General features: G+C 39.9%; 1 protein-coding gene across 2 annotated transcripts in view; it reads right to left on the bottom strand.

Moving 5' to 3' along the window:
* Nucleotides 1–1,324: 1,324 nt before the first annotated feature.
* Nucleotides 1,325–19,955, bottom strand: part of LOC133863609 (nuclear pore complex protein NUP107) — a 47,761-nt gene continuing 29,130 nt past the window's right edge. For both annotated transcript variants that reach the window (XM_062299638.1, XM_062299639.1), the window contains 15 exons: nt 19,650–19,748; nt 18,071–18,306; nt 17,925–17,982; nt 12,824–12,912; nt 12,239–12,370; nt 11,818–11,940; nt 6,969–7,067; nt 6,669–6,857; nt 5,993–6,167; nt 5,730–5,886; nt 5,333–5,535; nt 3,381–3,522; nt 2,563–2,723; nt 2,288–2,404; nt 1,325–1,571 (listed from right to left, as the gene is read on the bottom strand). In XM_062299638.1, the coding sequence (XP_062155622.1) occupies nt 1,503–1,571; nt 2,288–2,404; nt 2,563–2,723; nt 3,381–3,522; nt 5,333–5,535; nt 5,730–5,886; nt 5,993–6,167; nt 6,669–6,857; nt 6,969–7,067; nt 11,818–11,940; nt 12,239–12,370; nt 12,824–12,912; nt 17,925–17,982; nt 18,071–18,306; nt 19,650–19,748 (2,049 nt within the window). In that variant the 3' untranslated portion in view covers nt 1,325–1,502. The remainder of the gene's footprint in view (nt 1,572–2,287; nt 2,405–2,562; nt 2,724–3,380; nt 3,523–5,332; nt 5,536–5,729; nt 5,887–5,992; nt 6,168–6,668; nt 6,858–6,968; nt 7,068–11,817; nt 11,941–12,238; nt 12,371–12,823; nt 12,913–17,924; nt 17,983–18,070; nt 18,307–19,649; nt 19,749–19,955) is intronic.

Below are 19,955 nucleotides of genomic sequence, written 5' to 3'. Positions count from 1 at the left end.
GGTTAGGGGTATTTGTTAGGGTCAGAGAGCAAGAGATCCTAGTAGGGGTGGGCAAAAACCGCAGGATCCGATCCGACCCGCAAAACCGCACCGATCCGACCCGCAGAATCCAGTTTTTAAGTGTAAATTTGCGGGTACAGGTTTTTAATGGGTATATCCGTGCGGGGCGGGGCGCAGGTTGGTGTTTTAAAAAAACCGGGGCCCCGCCCCGCCCCGCACAACAAAGAAAAGTGTAAAAAACCCTAAAATGTTTACCTCGCGCCGCATCTCCTACCCTGTTCTTCACTTTCAATTTTCTTTCACCCTTCGTCCCTTCCCCTGTTCTTCACCTCGCCACACACTTCTTCATCTTCTTCATTTACGCTGCTCTTCATCTTCTTCATCTATGACGCTCTTCATCTTTTTCATCTGCGCTGCACACAGACCAAGTCTTGCCTTCCCTGCACCAAGAGTCCAAGATGACAAGACCTAACAAAACCCCTCCTTGCGAAGTGCAAACCCCGAGTCCTTCCATCCTTAGTCCCTTCTTTCTTCATTTTGTTTGGGTTTGCTAGTATTTTCCATTTTTCAGAGCTTCACGAGTCTCATTCTAAGGCGTTGAAATTAGGGTTTGTTTGTTTGGTTGCTTTCTATTTTGTTATGAATCAACAATTATTGGTGGTTGATCTAGGGTTTTCTTAACGATTTGGTTTCTTTTGTTGTTTGTGGTATTGTTCTGTTTCCCCCGCCCCGCCCCGCACCCCCCGCACCGCACACTGAGGCGTTGAAATTAGGGTTTGTTTGTTTGGTTGCTTTCTATTTTGTTATGAATCAACAATTATTGGTGGTTGATCTAGGGTTTTCTTAACGATTTGGTTTCTTTTGTTGTTTGTGGTATTGTTCTGTTTCCCCCGCCCCGCCCCACACCCCCCGCACCGCACACCCCCGTCCCGTACGGATATTTCTCATTTACTGCGGTTCACAGGTTGGATTTACTAAACCCGCAAGGTTGCGGGGCAGGACCAAAAATGGCGGAAATCCGCCCCGCCCCGCCCCGTGCACACCCCTAGATCCTAGGCCTCTCTTTTGTAAACTTTCTTGACATGATATAGTGCGAAAGAATTTTTATTTTATTTTATTTTATTTGTAATCCACAATGAAGCTTTCCTCGCTATTATTGACAGCATAAATGAGCTGCTGAGGCTCGACTCCAATGTAAGTTTCTACACTTGACACTGGTTTAATGACGAAGACCTGAATTTATCGTTTTATAGGATCCAATTGCACAAACTACAGATGATATGACCCTTTTTTAGTTGACGAATTGGGAGAAGAAATCCAAATGTTAAAACAATACAATAGTACTGTTTCCAAAAAGACTTTCATCACTGAAAAAAGACATCAAGTCATCCACTTTACAAAAATAAAATTAAAAACAGAAAAACACATCCATTTTACAAAACTATCAAGCCTTGTACTAACAAGTAAGAACCAGAGACCTTGATTCTATCCCATCGCAATCATCAAGAAGAAAGTTCCTCCTGAAGCTCCATTTTGAATATTGAGTATTCCCTCTCAAACAACAAAAATTCCTGAACATGGAAAAGCAATAAAATAATGTCAGCTGAAAGAATTCCACAAAGGCAACAATATATTTTATTTTTATTATTATTGTTATTATTTAAAAAAAGAAAGAAAAAAAAAAAAGGTAAATGAGGAAGTTCTGCAGTCTTCAAATACATGGATAATTATTCCTTAAGCTTCTAATTATCAGATCTATTGCACATGATCTTGACAAAATTTGAGCCAGTAATGATACTCCCCTCTTTTATTTTCTGAGATAGTTTCATTTAGAAAAGAAGAAGCTCAAGTCCCCAAGAGTATATAAGAGAATCCTCGAAAGAATTACAAACCAAAATTAAACCGCTCGTATAAAGATCGCAATATTGATGCTCTTGAGAATGCAAAGTCACATCTTTGATAAGATGAAAGCCAAGAAAGAAACATTATTAAGTAGAGGGCATTGCTAATCCACGGAAAAATCCCATCTTAGTGGTTAAAAAATTAAGTTGTTTACAATAATAAGATAAAAATGCTCCACTTGAGGAAGAATATGCCGTTCCTGACTAGAAAAATAAAAAACAAAAACCCCCTCCAAGTGTCATGCTCCTTTAAAGGGAACGGTCTACCCAATAAAGTTAAGGCAGAGGGAGAAAGGTTTAAAACGTCATTATGGTTATAGCCTCAAGCAAGGAAGAAACAAATTGTTTTTTCTTTGCACGAGTGAGTAAACTATGTATTAGCTTACCTGCAATTGTTGCTGGCTAAACAAATGAAGAAACCCGGTTTCAGGGCAAGCAACTAATTCGATCAACTCATCATGGCTTTCAGGTGGATCACCTGACTCCATGAGCGAAACTGAGACCTACAAATGAGATAAAGAGATCACTAAAATCTGCTGATATAAGGAAATTAGAAACAGTAGCCTATTAAAATGAAAATAATGCAAGGGGTCGATTGCATTATGATTGGATAATTTAAAGACAGACAAAGTAGAGACTTCTCTAAAGGGAAGAAGCTTACCTGCATGCATCGAAGAATGACTTCTGGAAGACAGCATCTACGACAAAGACCCCGCACAATGTACGTTGCTGGGCCTTCCAACGACCCATCGCTGCTTGAATACCAAGCATCTAATCGAGAAATCTCCATTGTAACTCCAGCTTGAAATCGAAGAAGCTCACCTGCATTAGCTAACAATCCATTCAGTCACTACTGCTTCAATTAACACACCTTTGCAGAACTTTTTCACTTCTATTACATAGTAAATGTTCTGATCTAGCAATGGAAAGAGCATAGGCCTGTTTCCGTAGCAAAATTCTCTTTAGTTCCACACTTTTTGTTCTTTTCCCCATTCTTTCTTTGTAAAGAAAACTTGTCCGTTTCTTATACTACACTTCTTCTGACAATAATAGGAAAACTTAAATTGTAATCCTTCCCACCCTCCCACATCTACAGATTTGATTTGAGATATATATGCAGAGTTATCAACCTCAAGATGCCCCTAGAGCAAGAAGACAGAAAGTCTATATTGCCATTGTTCGTAAAAAGACAAACTACGCTCATATTTGATTTCTCAAAGGACTGAAGAAATTAAGAATGAAAATATTCAAGTTATCCCCTTAAGATTCAAACATTAAATTGAAATCTAGCGTCTTTTGTGCTCAATACAATTTAATGTGGGTAAATACTGACCCTTCTGTTAATTTGAACACATGAAATTTTTTAATTGAGCACAAAAGACACAAGATTGATCATTCACTATCTTTAGAATTCACTCCAACAAAACTGCAACCCACATGCAAGCTTTCTATATCTGTAGCTACTATAATGTCTCTCACCTTTGAAGCCAGCGGTCATAACAGTAGCAAGTATACCACCATCATTCAGTTCGTGTGGCCAAATTCCATCACCCACTACTGACAAGCAGCGAAGTACAACCTCAATGCAGTACTTGTCCCTTGAAGATATGGAGACATTCACCTGCCCAAAAAATTTCAGAATGTAAGCAAAGGCAAATATGGCAGGAAGAAATTTAAATAGAAACGTTGAAGCATGACAAATTTGGTTGCCAAAGGTCAATATGGATTTATGTGGAGTCTCGGTTTAGTATGGATTACATTTTACAAGTTGAGAGATAAAGGGCCAGGAACAGATTCTTGGATTCAATTTCTATAAATATCAGGTAAAGTATAGCATTGATCCCTATCCTTTGTTTTATTTATAATGTCTGACAGCGTAAAGACTATCTATTTTCATTTTTCTGAAACAAGACTACAATTCATGAGGTTTAGTATTACACGAGTTTTAACATCTTCAAAGTGCGAATGAAGTTGAATAGACAGGACTACAATTAAGCCTATCATAGGGTCCCAGACTTTTTTTTTAATATAGGTAAGAAATATTTTATTAAAAAAAGTGTAAGGCGCCCTTAAATACATAGAAATAACCAAACTAGCCCACAAAAAGAAACCTAACAAACCCACAAGGACTTAAAGCCCTCAAACCCGAAACCTACATGAAGCACTCAAGGCTACAGGACATGAGCCTTACTTTTCCCTCGCCAAGAGGACGCGCTTGCATCACCGTAGTTAATGGAGCTTTTTAGATTCAACAACTCTCTCCTACCTTTACCTGAAAGTATAGGGTCCCGGTCTTTATCACTGGTCAATGGTTCACCCCTTGTGCACGCCTTATGCAATCTGGTTGCACCCCCCATGACATCTTTTAAAGGTTTTAATTTTGTAATTAATTAACCGGATAAATAAAAGAAACAAATTTGATATCTAAATTAAGCCAAAATGGATTCTTTATACTCAAAAGTAGATCTTCTTTTTCCTCAGTCTTTCTTATACAATTGGTACTTCATCTCAATCTACAGAAGACTATTTCAACTTCGAAAAATTTAACCCAGAACCAAACCTTTTCTGCTCCTTATCCCTGGCTCTATCATTTGAAGTAATAGTTTCACTTGAAAAATCCACCTATAATAGGACGAGGCTGCAAGCCTTCTATCTGTAATATAGGACCTATTGGAATAAGCCATAATTTGACTGTCGTATATCACACCTCAATAAGAAATATTCATGACAATAAATTTTAACAGCAGTGGTGGAGCCAGGACCTTTTTCTGGGGGGGCAAGGCTAAGTAACCAAAAATTCATAAGTAAGTTCAATCTAAATTCATAACTAAAGAGTGAAATGGGAGACAAAAAAAAAAGTGTAGCCATGGGAGCCCAACTCCTAAGCAATCCAAAATTCAAGCTCAATCTAATCATAACAAAGTCCAAGTACTAATTAATATTGCTAATCATGACTCTTGGTTTTTAGAAAACACAAGCCATTATAGTGGTCTTGGGAATGTGGGGCCGTGGCCTAAGTGACCCAAAATCACATAATAAGAAGAAGAGTCTTCGGCCTAATTGACCAGAATAACAAAACAAGATAGAAAAGGAAGAAAAATAAGAGTTGTGGAAGCCGAAAGTGACTCATATAATAGAATAACATTAACAAGTAATTTTTTTTTTTTGGAAATTTTTTGGGGACCAACACTGCAATCTGTGGGATTTAGGTTTAGAAAGCCCTAATTTTTTTCTCTCAATTTTTTGTTTTATTTTTTTATTTTTATTTTTTTGGGGGGGGTTTGGGAATTGGCCCTTGGCCCGTCTCCCCCATTGTGAAGAAAACATGCCTCAATAAAAGATTTTGATAATGATCAATAAAAGTTTATAAGGAAACCTTTTTTTTCCTCCATTGTCTGAACAGCCAAACAGAGCAAAAGAAATAAGCATACCATCAGTTGCCGATTTAACACATCTTCCTCGCTCACTGAAGAGTAAAGGGCACTCGTCAAAGTGGTGCACACTGTGGCATCTGGAGACATACATTCGCCAGATTGTAGGCAGAGCATTGCAGTGGCATGCAATTCTAGAAATAAAGGTTCTTCTGATTTATATGCATGATATTCACCTGCAGCTAACCAAGGATTTTCTTTTCCTAGAGAAAATAGATAAATCATTTATAAGCTAGAGCAAAAAAATTATTATGCACAAAAAAGAGTAACTATGATGGGCCTAAACCCACCGTTCTCAATGAAAATTTAATCCCAAAGAACCTTCTACCTAATCCCAGACAAGTAGGTTGGTCTCTGCTTTTGCATACAAAAAAAAAAGATGGTCAACTCAACTTACTTAGTAGCAGTAACAGAGATGAATTTAGTGTCTCTTTAGCTGCAGAAACTGCTCTTTGTTTTTCCTCCAATGATAGTTCTAGGGGAGACACCTCTGCATTCTCCAATTCAATTTTGAGCCAATTGCGATATGTTGCGTCACAGGAGTAATACTCGCTCTATTAATATTAGAATACAAATTATCATGTGGAACTATAATTATTAAGCTGAATAACATAAAAGCTTAAGGAAAAGTTAACCAGATAGATATGTAACTAAGCATACCCAGTCTTGGAACTCTCTTAGATTCTCAGAAATATTACAATCCTCCATGGTATCATGATTTTCCGAAAGCTGTTTCAGAGGTTCAGCAAGAAAACTAAGCAATGTGTGTGCACCAATGGGAACTGCTGGCACTCTCCACATAGAAATCAGAGCAAACTCCCTGAATAATATATTGCTATTGAAAAGACCAAAGGTTAGATTTCAGCACATCAAGAAAGAAACAACACAAAATAACAAGAAAGGTTGCAACAAAATTCAACAATCATGTATGACAACAATGCCACCAAGAGAGAGACAGACATCCTGGAACTGGGATGTCAAGAATTAGAAGATTAATAAATCATAAATAGAGTTTAAATACAAAGCTACAATAACAATAACCTTTGTCAAACAAGCTAGAAAATAGCAAGAAAGACCTATCTTCTAGAAATAAACCAAAAATAATGTGATTCTCCTACCGTATTCTCATATTTAATTAACACAAAAGGCACACAATTCACCAGGAATCAGTTTTTGTGTGCCAGCCAGCACAAAAGTTGCTCATTTACGAATTCTATCACACAGCTATTAATCATAGCATATAACCTGTATACTGGGGCCTCACCATTCGCTAATCAGAAATTTTTCCAAAAAAATGCAATTGTACAGTTCGGCTATATTCGCAGAAATCAATTACCTATGTACCAGTGCTTGCAGAAGAAGTTTTGTGCTAACATCCTTAACATCAGTAATTGTTGAGGGAGGTGTAAAGCAGAGCCATTGGATAACCATAGCTTTTTGGAGACCCTGCAGCCGGTGCTGCTCTAATACATCTGATAATTTCTCATATTTACCAACTTTGATCTCCCGAGATCTTGACAAAACCCTGTTTAAACCGTTAATTAAAAAGTCAACCAGATTTGTATAGAAATAACATAATCTGCACTCTTAGTACCCTCAGATTTACAAGAATATGACGAAGAAGTGATACAAATACCTTTCCATGATTTCCTCAAAACTGCCTTTTGAACCATCTCCAGGAGAAAATGGTAAGTACTCCATGGCAGAAAGGAAGATCTTATATTTGACATGGACACTGTTGGCAGGCCAAAAACCATAATATAACACATTAACACCAAACAAAATAAAAATACAATAAAATCTAAGATTGCAGCTAGATACATCATTAATAAGATGATAATCCTAATCATTGAAAAGTGATTTTCTCTTAATATCTGTTTTACTTTGATATGCACAATATATCATCCCTTGAAGAATATACTAATAAGTGCTAAGTAAATTTATTAGTGCAATTTTACTTGTAACTGAACAACAGGTACAGTGATATTCATTCTTAGACCACTCAAGCATTTGCATATTTAACCAGAACATAAACAATTGTAATGGATGGTGAACAGTTGCTTCAGGAATTTTTTTCCTCTCCCTCTCACACCCTCTCTCTCAACCTCGATTGGAATGGGAGTTGACTAGAGTGTATTAGCATCAAATATATTATTTATACACCAAATCATCTTTTTCCTCCCCCGACCCCATGCCTTTTTTTGGGTTTAACCATAAGAATTGGCATCCAAACCCACTGTACCATATGATTGAAGGTGCTTTACAATAAGAGCACTCTCAGCAGCTTCTTTAAATCCTCTTCCCTTCCCTAAATGTAGGGAAAACCCCCAAAAATTGACTTGCAGTAGATTCTCTAAGGGTTCCCTAAACTAACCTTGAGCTACAGTGCAACCCAAGATTTGAAGTAGTACTGTAGCTAATCCATTATTTTATTTTTTATTTAAAATAAAAAAAATAAAAAAAAAACTCATCTCTCTTCTGCCATTCTGTTTTTTATTCACTCATTTCTGTCTCTCTCTCTTCCACCCACATAAAGCAAAGGACTCACCTGTTGTTGCAGGAGCTCGCGGCCGAGAGAGAGAGTCTGCATCAAACCCAAAACCAACCTCTGCTACAGATCTCAAAGCCCCACTCGTGATCTCAAAGTTTGCAAATTTTCTTTCCGATAACACATTCGATTTTCATGAAATTTACGTGTAATTCTTTCTGGGTTGTGTTTCTTCTTTACTGGGTTTTGGTCTTGGTAGTTCTTCGCCTTTCTTGGTCGTGGAATTTTAGTGTGTTTGTTCTTGGTCTTTCTAGGTCATGAAATTTACGTGTGTTTGTTCTTGGTCTTCTCACAGAGAATTATGTTTCTTGTGTTTGAATCGCAGCCATCGTTTGTTCTTTACAGGGTTTTGATCTCACGTTCTTTACTAGGTGTTTGAATTGTAGCCATCGTTTCTCTCAATGCTTTGCGATTTAACTATGGGAAGAATGTCTCCTAATTGCAATTGGGGACTTGGGCTTTATAAGAGCACTAGCAATGGCTTTCTTAAATCCCATTTCATTCCCTAAATGTCGGGAAAATTCCTAAAAAAAACCCCTGTATCAGCTTCCCTAGGTGTTCCTTAAACCAAGGAAAACCCAAAGGAACCAAAACTAGGGTAGCACTTTTGCTTCCCTTTTTTTTTTTTATAGGTAATAAACAAAATAACATTAAAAAAGCGTAAAAGGCGCCCCTAAGCATACAGGAAGTATACAAAAAGGACACCACAAAAAAAAAAAAAAAAAAAAACAGAGGAATAACACCCGAAAAACCCAAAAGAAGAAATACTATATCAAACCCCCAACTTTTTGCCCCTAACCCGACTAGAACCCACTCCCCTAGCATCGAAATTAATAGAACATTCTAGATTCTTGACCTCTCTTTTCCCCTTTTTCCTTTTAATCTCCTTCTCCTTCTTAGGAGGGGAATCAGAGTCATAGCGCTCATCCTCAATCAAAGCCAAAAAATCTAGAAATCCCTTTTGATCAGATCCCACGAACGAAACCCCCATCATGCGAAAACACGACCTACTATCTTCCATTACCCTGGGGTAAACAACAACACTTTCCTTTGGATCAATCCCCTTTGAAGATTCCCCCACCACAAAGACCCCAGACGACAAACCAGGTAACTGGGGGCACCCAAACACAGAGGAGAACGGCCTTGGCCACTGAGGAAACAAGACCCACTGAAAAGGGGGAATGGAAGCCGAAACCCCGGGAGGACCTCCAAACTTCCCAAAAAGAGGATCCCCACCAAAACTCCTTACCAAGGCAGGGGCATCCGAATGCACCATTGCCTGCCGAAGGAGAGATCTTGAAGGAGCACCAGAAGCAACGCCGACTGAAGCATGCCCAGCACCGCCAGACGAGGCACCAAGCTCACCAAACTGAAATTCCTCAACGCCCGACCTCACCAAGACAGAGCCAGCCGACGGAAGAACCACTGCCTGCCGATGGAAGAGCCCTGAACCGGAAGAACTTGAAACCAAAGAAGACCGCACCCCAGAAGTAAGATCACTCAGAAGCACCGGAGGACGCAAAACCGGCGCCGGAACGGGGGGAAGAACGGTAGCCTGATTGACGGACTCGACCACTGGAACGAGCTGCCGATCTCTAGAACCAGCCCCGGAATGAGACAGACCCAGATCCACCCCATGATCTGCCGCCGACGTCATGTCCGGCCGAAAATTGCTCCCATGGACCTCCGCCGAACGCTGAAGACACCCCGGACCCGATCCCCGCCCCGAAATCGCACAAGAAACCGTAGACAGCTTATGGCCCGAAACAGCGTCCGACTTGGCATTGGGCTTAATCACTTTAGCCCCAGCCCGAAACCCTTTAAAAACAGACTAAACCCTCTTAAGCACCCGGCCCGCCACAAAACCCATCCTACGTTTAAACCCAAACAAAGACTTTTTTTTTTTGATAAGACAAAGACTTAGAGCCCACCTTTTTCGAAAAGCCACAGGCCCAAACTAGCGCCTTGGAGAAGCGGCCCAGAATTTCAAAAACCTTCTCTAACACTCCAAACACGCCATCCCCTTGCAGAGAAACGTCACCCTCAACAGCTGACGTCACCCTCACCATTATTTTAATATAAAAAGGCTTTCACTTTCCTCTAACATTTATTCTAAACAATTATTAAATAGCTTTATCTTTCCTCTTTCTTTCCCCTAACATTTATATATATATATATATATATATAAAGTAGCCTTTAGTACACTGGGAGTATACAAGGAAACACCTAATTGGAAAGAGAAAAGCGAGCGAAAAAGTCCGCAAAAGTAAAAGACAAAGGGTGAACATTAGCTGCAGTCCAAAAGTACAAAGGTAAAACGAGGATAGAATCTCTTCCAAGGTACTTTCTAAATCCTTAAAGCTCCTATTGTTTCTTTCCCTCTATATGCACCAAAAGAGGCAAATAGGTGTCATTTTCCAAACCGCAGCGCTCGTTGACCTTCCAAAGGACCACCATCAAGCAAGCAAGTCGACAACCTGTCTGGGCAAAACCCAAGACATCCCGAAACAACTAAAGAGAGAATTCCACAAAGCAGAAGCCACATCGCAATGGAAAAGAAGATGATCCACGGACTCCCTAGTCTTCTTACACACATAGCATTTGTTTATCACAATAACATGCCGCTTCCTAAGGTTGTCCAAGGTAAAGATCTTGTCAAGAGCCACGAATCACACTTTAAATGGTACAGGAAAAGGATAAGGAAAGCTATTGTTGAGTTTATTTGAATAGGGAAGTAAAAAGTTGTTTGGTTCACTAAATTTATGGAAAATCTAAGGGAAGTTGCTGATAGTGCTCTAACTATGGGAAGAAAACTATTGTGAAGTGTATTTGAATACGGAAGCAAAAAATAGTTTGATTCCCTACATTTAGGGTGAAACTAAAGAAAGCTGTTGAGAGTACTCTAATTGAAGTTGAATGGCATCTGGCAATGATCCAACAAACTAAGGTGTCAGAAAATCAATTCAAGCACAATTATTATTAATTTGTACTTGCCATCATTCTCTATTTTCTATGCAAGGAAAAAATATCATTCACACAAAGGGGGAAAAAAATAAGATGTGAAAGTAATATCAAACAAATTCTAGTTTTCCATTTGCATTTAATTATAATTATACCAAATGCCCACAACATTTATTATTTCTTAATATTTAATTATACAGAAACATGAAAAAAAAAAAAAAAAAAAAAAAAAAAAAAAAAACATATATTGTTTGTGCAGACATAAAAGTACACGACAAAGAAATATAACTAAAATCTCAAAGACCCAAGCATCTTATTTGGTGGATATGCGTGATGGTCAACCATGTCATGTCAGAACATTATCTGTGGAAGACAATCTTGATTCACTCATTTTACACAGTGTATTACCTCCAAAACTGGGACAAATATGTGGCATGACTATTCTTAAGGTTTGTCACCATTAATATGTATTGAATCTGATGTTTTCATATTTGGAAACCAGAACATATCTTATTTGCAAAGTAAAGGAAAGGGTAAATATTGAATAACAATCATAATACCACAGAAATTGTTCACATGTAAGATGAGACTAGTTATCCCACTTTATTCTCCTCATGGCCTGGTTGGAAAAAGAAAAAAAGGTTTCAAATAACCCTGATAGAATCTATTCTTGACAGGTATCAGATGCATTTGATATCCTTAATCTTCTGCGTAACTGTTCTTATGGTTGGTTAGTGAAGATTCCCTAGCAACTTACAGGTAGAGAATGGAAAAGGACACTGCACATCTCCTCCCTTTAGAAAAGGATATATGACACTCTTCAATATAATACCCTTAAATTTTCATTCGATAATATTATTATCCATTCTGTAAATTCAAATCTCGTTACAATAATTATATATTTTAAAAAAATTGAAATAAAATAAGGAGAAGAACAAAGACGAGAAGCATTTACCCAATAACAAGTTATTTCTACCTGCTGTTCAGCCTTAGTTCCATCATGTGCACAAAGAGGTCAATGCATCGGTGACAAGCAAGCTGAGAAGCATATATACCCACTAACTCCTCATGTTGCTTTGAAAAAAGAAACATTGCATACCTGAAACCAGATTAGCCAATTACATCAATGAACAGGACAAAATTGTGTATTACCACAAACATAATGACCCTTCATCCAAGACAAAGAACATTTTTTATATTTTTGGTTTGTCATAACCTAGCAAAATGTCCTACTATCATGTAACCTCATATTTGTTTTACTGCTAATATATCTCCTTTCCGGTTGTATGTTCCCTAGATACAGCATCATGCTTATAAGGTTCATTTTATTAGATTGATCATTAATTTATACATGTTAACAGAACACAATTGAGTTAGAAACATAAATTTATACTTACATGTGTAGAATGAGATCACCAATACTCATTATTTTCTCTCTGAATGCATCCTTGATTTCGTCGCCAAGTAAATATCTGAGTACAAGCACTAGATGTGCACCAAAACGAATCATTTGAGGATCTCCATGGTGCCTGACAGAAACCACAATACCCATTGGTTAAACAACTTATTCTAAACAGGCAGAAAATTTACTGATTATTCTAGGAATGTCTATAAGAACAAGATTTGTTCCCAGACACACACCATAAAATCATGTCCCGTCAATGACCCAAACAGAAAATTCACTCTGTGAAAAACCTCAGGTAAGAGAAATCACCAATATACATTGATTTAACATTACAAAATCATGATGATCTATTGAAGAATTTGCTTCAAAACACTTCATCTTGTTTTAACCATCATTAGATATGACTTTGTAGTGGGAAGTAATGAGACCAAACCATATCATATTCAGATGTAGCAATACAAAAAGTCCCCAAAAGTTTGAAGGTTCATATTAATAGATAGGTAGAGAAAAACAAAGGGATATTACCAAACCATTTCCACACAAACCTAGCAGATAAAGGCCACTAACATGGCATTACCTAAAGACATTCTGATCATCTTCTGAAGGTGCTATCCATGACCATATAAGGTCCAGAAGGCGCGGTATATCCCCTAACATTAGAATCATCTGCGAAGAATTGTATGGTTAAAAAAAGCAGCTGATGGAAGTTAAATCGAAATGAGAAACAAAATTTGTCTCTTCCCTTTGAAAATTAGAATATCATAACTAAGGACCCATCCAAAATGTGCAAATATCTAGAATAAATTTGAAAGGAGAACCCAACAAAAGGGAAGGGATCCGTTGCCTGTTTCTATGATAAAAGAGCAGTGCATAGTTATTTTCAGAAAAAATTTAAAGAAATGGAGAAAATAGGGAAAAAGCATAAGACCTTGTATCATTCTATGCGTAATAAGGTTGACGTGCGCCCCTAAGTACACAGAAACAACCAAAGCAGCCCACAAAAAAAAAAAAACCACCCTCAAAAACCCAAGCCCTCAATGCTACTACACGTGGGCCTTGCCTTTCCTAAGCCGGGAGGACGCACTAGCATCACTGTAGTTGATGGAGCTTACCAGATTCAACACCTCTCTCTTACCTTTGGTCTTTGGACGCACAGCCTTAACTCCTCGATGGAAGTTCTCTTCAATGGCTTCTAAAATTGCCAAGGACGGATCCACGTCCTCATCACTATCTAACTCTCAATCCAAGGCCAAGTCGGGAGATAAAACACCCAAAGGGTAAGGGGAGTCTCCATCCTCCCCATCCCATACCTAGTCACCTTGCTCCCACACAAACACCTCCCCAGACAAACCAAAACCTATTAACCACTTTTGAGATTGGGTCAAACCATTCACCCTGAAATCCTCACCCTTTACAGCTGTTGGAGTGACGCAACCATTCAAAGGTAAGAAAGCCCCTACCACCCCACCTTCCTTAACAACTTGAGTCGACAAAGACACGACCGACACTTTATGCGAGAGATTAACTTGCACAACTTGGCTCGGATTGAGAAACCCCCGCCGAAGAAAACCTCTGACCGAAGAAGGAAACTTAACATTATCCTTCACAGGAACTGCCACACTAGCGGAATTCAGCACTGGAAGCACAGCAACCACTTCCTCGGCTAGAGCCCTGATAGACGGAAGCAGAGAAAGGATCGTCGGCTCTGTTGCGGAGGCGTCACCGGCGAGAGGAGGCTGGAAGAACCCACTGACAAAAACTGGCCTCAAAGCTTCCACTGATTCTAGAAATAAATTCTCATCCAAATGCACTATTCTGCCTTCCCCAGCCTTCCGGTAATACTTCTGGAAAGGCTTGGATTCTAAAGACACAGGAGAAGAGGAATGACACAGGAGAAGAGGAACGAAGCCTTTTCCACTCAGCCGCCCCTGAAAAAAACTGTGAAGAGGCGATGAAGGGTTGAGAAGTAGATTCTTGCAGAGGCAGCACATCGAAGCTAGACTGAGGAGCCGAACAAGCAACACCCGATGGAGAGGCACCCAAAGAAATAAACCTAACAACATTGCTTACCAGTGCCAGAGAAGTCCCCTTGGACCTGGGACAAGCATCCAGAGACGCCAAAGACAGCATCTACGGTGACCGCAGGGGAGGAAAAACAAACCTAGATTCAACAGGACTCATGAACTCATGAGAAGACCCCAACTGCCGAACTGCAAAGCCCCTGGAGACCAACAGACCCAAATCCGCCCCTAAAAAAGCTACCGAAGATGTCTCAGGCTGAGTAGGATCCGAACCAGCATAAGTATCCAAAAAACCAGGATCCAAGTCTACTGAAGAAAACCCAAAGCCCACAGTATCCATTTTCTTCATCATGGGCTTAAGCCTAGCCCGACTTCCTTGTTTGGGCTTCAGACTCAACCCAACACGCTTGAACTCGAAAACTGAAACCAGGTCCAAAGCAGCCCAAAGCCACTCTAGAAACTTCTTCCACGAACGAGAAAACCATAACTTCTTCTTCCTACCCTCGCTGCCACCATGGAAGCATACTAGATTCTTCTTCTTCTTCTTTTTTTTTATAAGTAAATTTAGATTTATTAAAAGCATAAGGCGCCCTTAGTACACTGGAAGTATAAAAAATGAAACACCTAACTAGGAATAGAAAACCGAACAAGGAAATCAGCAAAGCTAATAGACAGTGGGAACAAAATCACCACCGTCCAAAGATACAGCGTACGAAAAAACAAAGCTAAAATATATTCCATGAAACTCTCCAAATTCTCGAAACATCTGAGATTTATTTCTCTCCAAACACCCCAAAAGATGCAAATAGGCACCATCTTCCAAATCGCAGTACTCCTTGGCCTTCCAGACTTCCACCAACAAGCAAACAAGTCAATAACTCTTCTCGGCATAACCCAAGACATACCAAAATGATTAAAAATGTTAGTCCACAAAGCGTAAGCCACATCACAATGAAGAAGAAGATGATCCACAGATTCCCCATCTCTCTTGCACAAGCAACATCTGTCCACAATGATGATATGCTACTTCCTGAGATTGTCCACAGTAAGGATCTTGTCAACGGCTGCCAACCACGCAAAAAAAGCCGCCATCGAAGGAGCCTGAGTCCACCACACACTCTTCCAAGGGAAACCACTACTATCAGAGCAAGCTAAGGATCTGAAGAAGGACTTGACCTTGAACAAACCTTTCTTGGAAGAGACCCACCAGAGCCTATCCGCACGATCTCTACTCACCTTGACTGAGTGCAACACTTGAAAAAAGGAAGCAAAGACACCCACTTCCCAATCACGTGCCTCTCTCACAAAGCTCACGTTCCACTGAGTAGAACCGCCCAAAACCTCCATATTATCCGCAACTAAGGCATCCTTCACTCGAGCAATACCAAAGAGACCAGGATAAACTTCCTTCAGAATCGCATCCCCACACCACAGATTGTACCAAAATTTTGTCCTAACCCCATCCCCCACCTGAAATCTAGCAAAACCAGAGAAAGTCTCCCATCCTTTCCTGATGTTCTTCCACAACCCCACTCCATAGGCACCTACAGGCTCAAGGGAGCACCACCCGCCCCATAAACTACTGAACTTGGAATCCACCGCGACTCTCCACCAAGATCTCTCTCAATTTCATACCTCCATAACCATTTACCTAGCAATGTGCGGTTGAACATCATCAAGTTCCTTATACCCAAACCCCCTTCTGAAATTGGGGTACAAACCTTCGACCAACTCACCAAATGATATTTGAACTCATCACCAATCCCACCCCATAGAAACTCACATCGTAACTTCTCAATATGAGCAGCAACACTCCCAAGGATAGGGAATAGAAACAAGTAATATGTGGGTATGTTGGCTAGGGTACTCTTGATAGGGGTAACTCTTCCACCCTTGAAGAGGTATAATCTTTTCCAGCTGGCTAGTCGATGCTCTATCTTCTCGATTACCCCGTCCCAAATATGAGTAGACTTATAGGACGCTCCCAAAGGAAGACCAAGATACTTCACTGGTAAAGAAGCAATCCCGCAGCCTAGTATGATGACCATCCTACCCACTTGATTCTTCTTCTCCGTCGACCCAGGCGGCTGCTCCTCCAAAGTATAACAATTCACCGCCATTCTCCCGTCTTCGACAACCCTACACCACACCTTCGGAAGCAAATCCCGCAACTCTATCTTCGAAACCTGTGGCCCACGATGCTTGACAGGAAAATCAACTTCCCCACGAACCACCTCCACGAAGGATGCAAAAGCCCCACCCAGATGGCCGGAGGAAGCACCCCCCTTCTGTTTCCCCTCCGATGAAGGCGCCTCAGTAACCAGCGATCAAGCCTTAGATTTGAGAAACACAAGCATCTTCCACAGCTCACACACAACCCGAGACCAACCCCATCCTTCACGGCCTTCAGAGAGCCAAATAACCCCTTTATGACCACTTTCAGCATAGGCAGCCACCTCAAGGTAATGGCCGACCTTGTTACCACCCCCATGAACCATCAAGGCTTTCACATCTTCGAGGTAGGACGTGACAAAATCCTTCTTCACTGGTGCCTTTGGCGCCTCCTCAACTGTGGCCATCAACCACACAGAACACTGGAAACCCATAAAGATATACCCACAAAACCCCTTCCTCCTTTCCTCCAAGCGAATCTCAGACACATCTGTCTTCACCGAAAAGGAGAAAGCTTTGGCTTCCACAAGGAAGCGACGCTCCGTCTCTGCCTTATCTATAAAGCCTTAAAAAGAAACACCACGGAGACATACCCGCAAAACAGCCTGTTGGAGAAGATGAAAGAAAACTGACCCAGAAAAGCTCCGATGAAAGCTCTAGCCCATTGGTGAAGACGAAGAAAACTTACCCCAGAATAGCACTAATGGAAGCTCCGATGAAAGCACCGCTAGACGTTGAGCGCCAAAAAGGCTGAAAGAAGCAAAGCCCTAGCGTGACACGCCTCCACGTGCCATCGCTAGAGAGGGAGGGAGGGAGGGAGGGAGGGAGGGAGGGAGAGAGAGAGAGAGAGAGAGAGAGAGAGAGAGAGAGAGAGAGAGCTATCCTAAGCAATTAGGAGCCCATGTGTGGTTGCAGAATTAAGGCACTCCTGACTTAAATGCTATCTTTGACATCCATGGAAGCGAAGAAAGACACAAATTTCAAACCACATGTATCTTATAAATATTTGCCACACATAGGAAAGATGACCAGCATCAAGATGCTACTACACAGAGCACATCGAAAATAGGTTGTAATAAGTGCTATCTTCCATTGGCATTTCTTCTCTAATTCACTTGAGTAAAATCCTGGATAAAACACCAATTTTTCAATTATTTTATTTTGCTTTAGCAACTACTTACAAGACACCTTAACATAAATTCATGCTTGATGAGGGAGACAACAATACTTTTCCCTTTTCATTTTGTGTACTAATTTTAGTGCTACATCTTAAATTAAAGAAAATTGATGAGTAAATATCTTAAGCAGGCAGATCGTTCCTATATATCTCTGTGCTGCAACCTAATAGAGGTTGTCCAGGTACACCCAGCTGCAGGTCATTCTAAATGAATGTTCAATACACTTCTCTTAATTGTGAAACCGCCTAACAATTAAATGTGGAAACCCAAGCAGCTAAATTAACTAAACTTTTGTCTTCAGGAGTACCTCTACTTGATGATGATGCTCCTTGCATCCCCGAGCAACACTTTCGTGTACTGTTTCCCTAATCAGGAATACATCAAAAAAAGATTTAACAAATCAAACAATACCACACAGAAAGAACTAATATTTGAATGAAAAGTGCAACATACGTTGAATGAAGTTTCTGAAGAAGAGCAGAAAGTTGTCTTGGCTGCTGGTTCAGAACATGGACTGGCCAATTGTCTGGTCCATCTGAAGGCTGAAGGGTGCCATCACTATGTCCAGGACTTCCATCAATTACATCTCCAAAACTGTTAATTTGATCCATTCTCCCTGGTTGTATACGAGCTAGTTCCAAATCCACCTGAACATCTAGACATGACTTTGCCATCGCCCAGCATGCTGACTGCAAATGTATTGAGTGACAAATTTCAAAAAAGCATCCAACGTATTTTTTTTTATAAGTAGTCAAATTTCATTAAAAGCACAAGGGCGCAACCCAAGTACATTGGATGTATATAAGTGAAACACCTAACCAGAAAAAGAAAAAATAGCAAGAAAATTGTAAAAACTGGAAAAACGAAAGTAATCATAGGCAATCGCCCAATGGTACAGGCTATTAAAGAAAAAAGTCTTCAATTCCACCACAGTCTCCCGCGGCCTTTGAAGCTACGGTTATTTCTTTCTTTCCAGATACACTACATTATGCAGGGCATAATCATCTTCTACAACATTGCACTATGAAGAGTACCGAATTAACCTCTCCAACATGCAAATAGATCTACCACTCGTCTAAGCATGACCCAGTCTAACCCAAAAAGACTGAAATAGAACCCCATAAGGCACTAGCAACCTCACAATGGAGTAAAAGACGATCAACAGATTTCCCACTCTTCATACACATACAACACCAGTCTACCACTATGATATGCCGCTTCTTTAGATTATCCATAATGAGGATTTTCCCTAACGCCACCGACCAAGCAAATAATGCCACTCTCAAGGGCACCTTATCCCGCTAAATACTCCTTCAAGGGAAAGGAGTGCTATCATGGGGAGATAAGACATCATACAACGATCTAACATCAAACAACCCTCTTTTGGAAGTGGCCTAACTGAGCTTGTCTTTGCTGCCCCATCTAAATCTGAAGGAGTAAAACAGATTGAAGAACAAAGTAAAGAGATCCACCTCCTAGTCCTGTGTCGTTCTAACAAAATTAACATTCCACTAATGAGAATTACTAGAAAACTCCAAGTGATCTGTCACATAAGCATCCTTAATATTAGCAATGCTAAATGACCGATCCCCACACCACACGTCAAAATACCCACAAACCCTAACAAACTCTTTTAACAGGGTTCAACGGTGAGGCAATAGTCAATGCTACCAGCTTGGAATTTTCAGCTTAGTTTCAAATATTACCTACTTCTTTTTTTGCAAACAGTAGAAGTTCCCTTACCCAATAAATCCCAAAAATCCCACACTTATGGTAGGTCGAACCTCAGACTTTCCCTTAACAGGGAAGTGAAATACTGTAAGGCTACAAAACCATTGGTCCCTTTGAAATTAAGAAGCTGAAATATGAACCATTAAACAGAAAACATAAGCAAGCTGCTGGCTGTTATCAAACACAAATTCGCATGCTCTCACACACACAGCCATAACAAAAAGAAGAAAACCTATTAAAATGCATAAACATAATGCAATTAAGAAGTGATATTCAAGCTTCATCAGGGGACAAAAACTACCTCCCAGTCTGTGCAGATTGGAAGCATACGCTTTAAGTTGCTACACTGGGCTGCATATACAGCTGCTTCATATTTACCACCATCTTGCTCTGCAATTTTCTTCAAAAAAATAAAGGTAGAAAAGCCAAGATCCATTAACTCATAAAACATTGTACATTAACCTCATGCATCACACAAAATGATTGAATATATGAGAACTTATAAGTGCTAATATTATTAAGCTAAGCATTTATTGAATCTATTGAAGGCACGGATCTCTTGTTATAGAGGCAAAAAAGATAATAAAAACATATACGTTCTGAACAG

The sequence above is a fragment of the Alnus glutinosa genome, chromosome 3, assembly GCF_958979055.1.
Source record: "Alnus glutinosa chromosome 3, dhAlnGlut1.1, whole genome shotgun sequence".
NCBI lineage: Eukaryota > Viridiplantae > Streptophyta > Magnoliopsida > Fagales > Betulaceae > Alnus > Alnus glutinosa.
The sequence above is the reverse complement of the archived record's forward strand: the minus strand, read 5'-3'. Positions and strand labels throughout refer to the sequence as shown.